Below are 10,029 nucleotides of genomic sequence, written 5' to 3'. Positions count from 1 at the left end.
GCTTCAAAATGAGATTGTAACAATGACATGAATCGACATACATGACATGTGTCTATTCTGGCTTCAAACATGACATATCGTACCAATGATATGCATTAACATACATGTCCGAGAATAAATATATATGCAAATACAAGTGGCAGGCACCTAATAGCTACATGAAAGACAAAGTGAGGTAAAATGTTTTGTTCCAAATTGAGCTTCTTTTACGTGGTCTTGACCTCATTTACATGTTACGGTTTGCCTTTTGATGCAAACAAACTCCTCAAAATCAGGTTGTTGACTGCTTGATGCAACCATTCCTTGACTGTGTGTGACTTGCTCTTGTTTAGGAGTTGATCTGTTGTTTGCTGACAATTAGGAGTTGATATGTTGTTTGTTTGATGATAGCAAACATAGTGCCTTTTTTATTTGCCTAACGTGGAAAAAGTAAGACTAATGCGCGAACAAAAACATTATTGTTGAAGGGCTCCTTGTTGAAGCAACCTCCGTCTACTCTGGCTCATTGTTGAAGGGGGATTTATGGGACTGTAGTTTTTTGTGTCGTGCTGCGGCTTGGGGTGTGTTGAAATCCGCTTCTATAACTTGTATTTTTCTTGTTTCTGTTTGGATTTTGATTAAAATCATCAGGGTTTGCATTGTTTGTTTGTATTTCTTGTTTGCCTCTATATGTAGCCAGAATAGCTTCAGTCTATGTCGTATATTTGCCTATTTTGGAGCCAAAATAGATGCATATCGCCGTGTTAGGGTTAGAGACCGCTAGGGTTAGGTTTAAAAAAAAAAATCTAATGAGCACCTGAGAATAATGGAAACAAAGCATAATATTTCCATAGTTTCTTTTATTTATGTTTTATTTTGTCGTTTTCCTCTGTATTGCAGATGACATGTTTATGTGTGTGTGTGTGTGTGTGTGTGTGTGTGTGTGTGTGTGTGTGTGTGTGTGTGTGTGTGTATTGCTGCATATTGACATATATATACACTAACACACACCAAACCACAAACAAACAATGCAAACCCTGACGGTTTTCAACAAAATCCCCAAAATCAACCCTCAACAATGAGCTGTCAACAATCAAACAGGGAACCTTGGTATCCTGACATGACCATGTTGCAAAATGATGCCTAATTTTCATAGACAGAACACAAAATGACACAGGAAATAAAATAAAAATTATTGAATGTCTTAGAATTTCAAATTACCGCAGCCGCCTAGGCCTCCACCCAAATCGTTGGCCTCTTCACACCTCCCGAGGGCACACTCACAACCACCTTTGCGATACAAAAATGATATAAAAATCTACAATTTCAAACACAGGGTTGACGAAGGAATCATAACACTATCTTTATCTGTTAGGGTTTGAATTTACCGATGCCGCCATAACCCTACACAACAATCTTCAATCGTACCACCCCCTGTACACTGCGATACCTCCTCCCTTTACATGAAAAAAACTCGCGTGTTAACAGGCGATAACAATAGGACTAACAATATACCTAGACAACTTGCGTTATGCATGCGGTCGACTTTTCTCCTCCCCTTCGAAGCCACACATATTTTGAGAATGCATACCTATAACTACAATTGAAGCGTAGCTCCTTTGCTCAGTGATTCAACCAAGGACATGAATTTACATGGTCAAATATTTTGTTTCGCCTCCACCAGTGTGTTCTGCGTGCAACTCACCAGTGTGTTTTGCATGTAGCTACCGAACGAAATATATTTTCAATTTTCGCGAAATCGAGTTTTCATTCAAAACTAAAAAAAAAATTAATTGAAAACTGTGCCCATAACACTTGCATGCTGATGTTAGTCGAATCGTGGACGCAATAAAGCGGGTTAGCCAAAAAAATGGCCACGTGGCCATTCAAAAAAATAAAAATAAAAATTGGCGGTCATCAAAAATGTAAATCACTTGCCCGACGGTATGTTAACCGCCTCGCCCGATGCAACTGTCACATCACGGTGACAACGGTCGGAAAAATGTTAACCGCGAGCAAGCTTTTCCGTCAAACGTAAAACGACAACATCATCCATGTCATTGCAGCGGCGAATTCCTCCATGTCATCTATGGGTCCCAAGAACGTTTCTCTCATGAACTTGCCTTACTTGAATGGTATGCCTTCAGCATCATATAGACTATTATAGAGGCATGTCGTTTTGGACCCAGAATAGCTACAACCGATAAAAAGCACCTCTGTTTTTAAAATCTTCACCTTTTCCATTTTCCCGCCCATGAGGACCGAGAGTTAAAAGGCATAAAATGAAAATGGTGGGAGATACACAATGTATATTTGAATCGGAAGAGGGACATTTTAGCACTAGTCTAAAAGAGAACGAAGACCCCTCTCGTCTGCTGATAATTTCTACAAATTACTTTTGCAAGGATCACATCGGGAGATGCACATTGTATATCTCGAATCCGGAGATCATCTGAGGTTATTTGCGGAGGAGATGCGCAGTGGATATCTTAAACCTAGAGTTCATCTGGGCATTTGCGGAGGAGATACACAGTGTATATCTTAAAGCCAGAGGCCATCCGGGATCATTTGAGGAGGAAATACGCTGCGTATATCCTACAGCCAGAGGTCAGACGGGGTCAATTGCGTGTATCGTAGAGGGACATGCTCAGTGTATATCCAAAAATATGAGGCTATCTGGGGCCATTTGAAAGATCCCATAAGGAGATGCTCAGTGTGTATAAGAAACAATGGCGTTTATCCAGGGTCAGTTGTAGGCATTACAAAGAGATATATTAAAAAGTCAGAAGTTATCCGTAGACATTCGCACCGATTGCATAGGGAAATACCCATAACACCTCAAAGGATTAGAGTTAAAGGAATATACAGGGATATTTACAGTGTATATCCCACAATTTCATGAATTATAGAGGGATATACACACTGTGTATCCAAAAAGAACATCTCATTTGCAAGGTTTATTGAGAGATATACTCTGCATATTGAAAAATTGGGGTCCATCTATAGATATTTGAGCTGATATAAGTTTACAGCAATGTATATCAAGGAGGTCTGTCTGGAGGGTTTCAAGTCCTATGCAACAAGGACAGTTGTGCCTAATTTTGATCCGTTTTTTAATGCTATAACTGGTCTGAATGGCTCAGGGAAATCGAATATATTGGACTCAATCTGTTTCGTGCTTGGAATTACCAATTTACAGCAGGTAAGGGCTTCAAATTTGCAGGAGTTGGTGTACAAGCAAGGGCAAGCCGGAGTGACAAAGGCCACTGTTTCTATTGTTTTTGATAATTCTGATCGCAGTCGCAGTCCCATTGGTTATGAAGAAAACACCGAGATAACTGTAACTCGACAGGTATTTAGGCATTCCATTTTCTCTCAGCTTCTTTTAGTTCAAAACAATGCTCAAACAGTTTGTGAGATAATAGTCATTTTTTCATATAGTGGGTTTGGTTAAAAAGTTGTATCCTTTTAGTAGTAATTTCCTTTGGTGAGGTAACCTTCCACCCAGCTGCCACTAGCTAGGGGTATCTGCTCCCTAAAGTCATCTTAGTATTGCACACGTACGTGTTTCTTCGATATGTCGCACATATAGCTGGATGCTGATTTTAATCCAATTTTGAACACTTAACACGTCTTCTGTGGATTTGAGTATTCCACACCCAGAGTTGGATGCAATATTTTGTTCAATATGAACACTTGACATGTCTTATGTAGTTTTCACTAAGCTACATTCAGAATTGGAGGTATCAATTTACCCAATTTGAATGCATAATATGCTCACTGCGGATTTTGATATATATTACTCTGAGTTGAATGTGGTATTGTACCCAGTTCAATACTTAAACATGTCTCATTTAGATCCCAGTATGTGTCATTTGTTTTAAAGTAATTGGCTGGTATGTTGTGCCATGTTCCTGCTATTTGCATGGGTTCCTCTCCTAACATTAATAGCTAGGACATTGAGCACAACTTACTGGCTGTTCAAGATCTTCCATGCAAATTAGAGTTAGATGTATCATTTTATCCAATTTCAACATTTATTGCGTATTGTAAAGTTTGAACCCAACCCTTCTCAATGAAAGCTACTAGAACCTGCCAATCAAAAGCTCATCCCATCTGACATGAATATATGTATTTCCTGTTCCACATATTGTGGAATTTATCAAAATAAAATCCTTGAAATGCTTTAGTTTTGGTAGATCCGTAGATGCATTGCTTTCTCTTTTAATTTTGTCAGTTCCCATCAGTAGGAAATTTCACATGTTAAAATGTTTACTGCAGATCTAATCATATTAGTCAATACGTTCAAAAGGTTATCCAATGTTCTAATCATATCAGGAAAATATTGATGTCATTGGACAATGTTGTTAATTTTCTTTTGATCAAGGTAAATAATATATTGTCAAGAAAGTGAACAAGTCTCACAGTTAGATGAAAAGACATGTACCAAACTTACAATGCTCTGCCATGAAGCAAGAGGTTTTCCCAATCTCTTAAGTTAGTCTAAGCTCAAAGATTACATGCCATTTGCTTTACGTGCAATCTTTTTTTTTTTTTTTGTCATTCCATACCTTTCAGCATTTAATATTTTTTTTTGCATTTTGTTTAGAGAGTTGCCTGTTCATCTTCAGTGCCTTAATAATTTTCTCCTTATCACCCAATCCCATCATATAATAATGATGCCTTCTCACATTATGCATTCTTAGAATCTATTCAAAACTTATTCGAAAGCTTGAGGCCATGGTTTCTTTAAGAAGTTTACTTTAAGTTTTGTTTATTCGCCTTTTGCACCGATTGTACATTTTTGTTGTTGTTATTATTATCGTTACTTCCTTGGTATATCTTTTCATGTTCATTTGCAGCAAAAAATAGTAAATATGAAGCCAACGTGATTTTTTTGACTTATCATGTCACAGTGGTATTGTATTGTAGTTTAACTTTTGTCAATCTATATAAATAAAAAATTTACTTGATTGTTAATTTTTTTTATTTTGATCTGTGATGGGCGTTTATTGGATCCTTAAACTATGGGCCACAAATGGGGCCTAGTCCAGATTCATGCATAGTGTGTTATTTTTTCTTTTGCATTGTTGCAATAAAAGCTTGCCAAATTGTTCTTGCGGGAATGCAGCATACTTTCCACTTAGTCATGGTTGTTGGATTTAAATTGTTAGGATAAACATTAATGCAAAGCTGATTTACAACATGGAAGTGGGCTTGAATTCTTTAAATGATTAATTCTCTATGTTATCGGGGTTTTTGCATGAACCCTAACTCAGCCTAAATTAGTCTTGTCAAGTTATTTATCCTTGTCCAATATTGACCTAGTTTTGCCCTAAGCATTTGGAATTGGCCTAAGTATATGTACTTGTTGGCCTCTACAGTTGGCCTTGGTACATTCAAATGTACTTGAGCTGATTCTAGAGGCTGTGTATGAACTAGGGTGAAATTGAGGCAATCCCAAGAAGAGTCCTCTTATAAGCCAAAAAAATTAATGAAAAAAGAAAAAAACTCTAAAGGTGAAATATAGGTAAGTCTAGGAAGAATCCTCTTGGGATCCAAAAAATTAAATGGAAAAAGTAGCAAGAAAAACTAGCAATTTTGATTTTTAATGTGCAGATGCAACTCGCACAAGACTCATGGGTTGAGTTTGGGTGATTGTATGTGGTTTCTTAGTGAGTTTTTTCTACCAAAACTTGATGAGTGTCAAGTTCAAACTCACAAGTCTCCAACATAGACTTTTTTTTTTGATAAGTCACAGCCGAAGCGGTATTTTTTAGCTTTTCCCTGGAGCTAAGAACCAGTCGAGTAGACTCGAACCCAAGACCTCCCGTGTAGGAGGCTTGCAACTAATTGCTGCATTGTGGGGTCATCCCCAAAGTCTGCAACGTAGAGTTTCTTACAACCATACAACAAAAATAGCAATAGCTTGATTTGTTGTGCTCTTCTTGCTCATTGAAGTAGCAAAATGGGTTACATTGGAAGAGAGAATTTAAGCATGGAATGTAAAAACCACAACCCAACTCTCATGATAAAGAGGAACATTTTTTATAGGTGTGTAGTACGTATTCAATTGTTGCACATAGGACCAATCTTTGTAGTTTGTGGATCGTTGGCTTCTAGAACCATTGAAAACCAATGTGAATGTACCCTCAATTAATATTGTGGTGCTCTTTGACATATCTCTATGATTCTAATGACAACACAATATTCAAATTTTCAGTCATAAGCAACACTGCTTAAATGGCATCAATTTTGTTTCAACATCTCAAAATGCATACGTTGTTGTTTGTAATTAGGGCTGGCGGATTCCAATTGCCTTGGGCAACATTGGAATCCGCCTAAGGGGGCCAGCCCCTTCTCCAACATATAGGGCCAAGCCCTATACCTTTCGGCTACTCCAAAAGGTCCCCACACTACAAACCCAACACACCACCATGATAGGGCCGACCCTATCCACTTCGCACAAAAGAAATTAAAAGACAAATTAAAAGGTTCAAATGCAAGGCAAGCCGACTTGATTAGAAGTGTTTGCTCTCCTATAAATAAGGCATATACTTCTCACAATATCAGCAATTCAGTTTCAAGTAAATGCGAAATACATCTTCAGGTAGCGAACTTCTTTGTAAGCAGCAGATCATAGTGAACTCCATTTATGTGCAGCAGATTACCAATTAGATCACAACGAATTTCATTAAGACAGCAAGTTATCATTAAAGACAATGATCTCCATTGAAGGCTCAAGCAAAGGACTGCAAACTAGCTGAAAGGTGCAGCATAACCCTTGTTATGCACAACAAGACAGATTAGAAGGACTTCAAATCATGATCTCTGTCAGTAAGGTAGTTGTGTAGTTTTCTATGTCATCTTCCTTGTGATTGCAACATCTATACTCCAGATAAGTGTGTAATTATCAATTGAATCTAAAACCATAATCAGATCTGAGGATCTTTTCTGGCTGGGTTTTTCCTCCTAGGATGTTTTCCCAAGGTAACTTCGTCTTGTCTTTATGCATTCATTTCTTACTATGCTTAAATCTAAGAAACAATAAATCTAATTAACCTAGTTAGAAACAAATTCTGATTTTCTGAGTTTTATTTAATCTGAAAGTACTAAAACTAACATGGTATCAGAGCTATAGGCTAGATCAAACCTTCAGATTTAGAATTCAGTACTCCTTTATTTCCAGATTGTTGTCGCATTTGCAGGTCAGGTCAATGGGGTTGAAAGTTGAAGATAGGCTTGATGGGAATCTCAATTTTATTGCATGGAAAGTTCGAATCAAGTTGGCTCTAGAGGAAGAAGATCTTCTCCAATTCATAGAAGCGAAAGAGCTAACTGAACCTACGGATGCAGCCGAGCTAAAACAATTCAAAAAGGATGCTGTCAAGGCCAGGAAGATTCTCATTGATTCAGTCAAAGACCACTTAGTCACCTCTATTGCCTCATTTACCACTGCAAGGGAAATGTTCAGCCATCTACAAGGTACATATGAAGTTAACAATCTCAGTAGGGCAATTACTTTAAGACAGCAATTACTTAATATCAAAATGGCAAAAGAAGATTCCGTTATTTCCTAATTTATGAGAATTTCAGAACTAAAGAATCAGCTAAGTTTAATTGGTCATAACATGGAAGACAAAGACCTTGTCATGATTGCCCTGAATGGTCTACCTCACTCACGGGAGTCATTTATCCAAACCATAAGTGGCAGGATTGAGTTACCTACCCTTGATCGCCTTAAGAATGATTGCATCCAAGAATAGTCTCGCCTCATCACAAGAGGGCAAACCAAAAGTTCCCATGTAGATGATCATCACATGCTTGCAGCTCAATGCAAGAAAGGGGGAAATTGGAAGAAACCTTATCCAAAAAAAAATAGGGAATTCAGACCATTTAGTTCTCAACACCCTTGGAAGAAACCAAGAGATACCTCGTGTGTCCGATGCTTTAGATGTGACAAATTTGGTCACTATGCTAAAGAATGTCAGAATAACCCTAACCAAAGTGAAGCCAACCTAAATGAAGTCTCATAACAAAATGATGACTTCTTATTCATCTCCGCTTTGTCTAGCAGTGTTCCTTCAGATAGCAATACATGGTTGATTGACAGTGGTGCCTCCAGACACATCACAGGCTACTGTGATCACCTTTCAGACTTAGTAGAAAAGGATACCAGCCTTTACGTGGTAATTGGTGATGACGCTCGTTATTTGGTAAGAGGTTTTGGCTCTACTTCTCTAAATTTAGATTGATATTTCCTTGCACCTCAGTGATATCTTGTTTGTTCCTGGAATTAAAAGAAACCTAATTTCCATTTCTGCTCTAGAAGATAAAGGTTATCAAATTGCATTTTTTGAGGGAAAAGTTCTTGCTTGGCCTAAGAAATCTAGTTTTAAATCTGCTTGTATAATTGGTCATAGATATGATAGTCTTTATAAGCTCTCTACTAACCCTATTCAAGCCCTCATTAATGAGGCTCCTGAATCCTGTGAGTTATGGCATAGAAGACTTGGACACTTGCATTATCAAGCTCTTCCATCCCTTGAAAAGTTAGTCAAAGGTATGCCTAAACTCAGTCAAATCCATGATAACACTTGTAAAGGTTGTGCTATAGGTAAAAATGTTAAAAGTCCATTTCATAAAAGTGAAAATAGAGCTATAGACAAACTAGAACTCGTTCACTCCGATTTATGTGGTCCTATGTCTATAGCATCTCCTAGTGGATTTCTTTATTACGTAATCTTCATAGATGATTTCTCTAGGAAAACTTGGATCTACTTTTTGAAATCTAAAGAATCTGATGAAGTCTTAAGTAAATTTAAAGAGTTCAAAGCATTAACTGAAAACTCCTCTGGTAAAAGAATTAAATGTTTAAGATCTGATAATGGAGGTGAGTACACCTCCGGTAGCTTTTATGATTTTTGTGTTGAGTCAGGAATTAAGAGGGAGTTTTGTGTTCCATACAATCCTCAACAAAATGGTGTTGCTGAAAGAAAGAATAGGACTATTGTGGAGGCTGCAAAGGCTATGATTCACAATCAAGACTTACAGACCTTCCTATGGGCTGAGGCTTCTAGAACAACAATGTATATCCAGAATAGATGTCCTCATCGTGTTCTAAAGAACATGACCCCGGAAGAAGCCTTCTCAGGATCCAAACCAGGCATTAGTCACCTCAGAATTTTTGGAAGTCTCGTTTATGTTCATGTGCCCAAGGAAAAGCGATCAAAGTTGGAACCCTCCGGAAAGAAAGGCATGCTAGTCGGCTACAGTGAATCCTCCAAGGCATTCAGGATATACATCCCAGGTCAAAGGTATTTTGAGGTAAGTAGGGATGTTACATTTGAAGAAGACATTGCTTTTAAGAAATCAAAAGGTTCTTGTGTTATTGATGAAGCTAATGACAATCAAGATATAAACGTTGATACTAACCCTGAGATTCAGAGGGAGCGGATTGAACCTCCACCTCAAGAAGAACATAATGATCCACCAGAGCCCATGAATCCCACTGATATTCCTAGTGACATTGTCATTACCAAAAAGAGGCCTCTTTGGGTAAGAAACACCATTCAAGAAGCCGAAAGATTTGCTGCTCCCAGTGGCACCTTCCGTGAAACTAAGAGACCTCAGGTATTCTCCAACTACATTGCATTGATGTGCAATCTCATTGAAACTGAACCTTGCAATGTTGAAGAAGCCTTGATTCATCATGCCTGGAAGCTTGCTATGGATGAAGAGTATCAGTCAATCATCAAGAATGATGTGTGGGACATTGTGCCAAGACCCAAGGGTAAATTTGTTGTTTCCTCTAAATGGTTATTTAAAATTAAACATAATGTTGATGGTAGTATTGAAAAATATAAGGCTAGATTTGTAGTTCGTGGTTTTTCTCAAAAGGAAGGCATAGGCTATGAAGAAACATTTGCTCCTGTTGCTAGATATACTTCTATTAGAACGATAAAAGCTATTGCTGCTGCTAGGGGTTGGAAACTACATCAGATGGATGTTAAGACTACCTTCCTCAATGGTGTCATTGAGGAAGAGGTC

At 37.9% G+C, this 10,029-nt stretch overlaps 1 protein-coding gene across 1 annotated transcript in view; it reads left to right on the top strand.

Annotated features, from left to right (window-relative positions):
• Positions 1 to 2,267: 2,267 nt before the first annotated feature.
• LOC131058483 (structural maintenance of chromosomes protein 2-1) overlaps positions 2,268 to 10,029 on the top strand; it is a 47,043-nt gene continuing 39,281 nt past the window's right edge. Inside the window, exon 1 of the mRNA XM_057992275.2 lies at positions 2,268 to 3,331. Within this exon, the coding sequence (XP_057848258.2) occupies positions 3,014 to 3,331 (318 nt within the window). The 5' untranslated portion in view covers positions 2,268 to 3,013. The remainder of the gene's footprint in view (positions 3,332 to 10,029) is intronic.

The sequence above is a fragment of the Cryptomeria japonica genome, chromosome 5 (genome assembly GCF_030272615.1).
Source record: "Cryptomeria japonica chromosome 5, Sugi_1.0, whole genome shotgun sequence".
Lineage (NCBI taxonomy): Eukaryota > Viridiplantae > Streptophyta > Pinopsida > Cupressales > Cupressaceae > Cryptomeria > Cryptomeria japonica.
The sequence above is the reverse complement of the archived record's forward strand: the minus strand, read 5'-3'. Positions and strand labels throughout refer to the sequence as shown.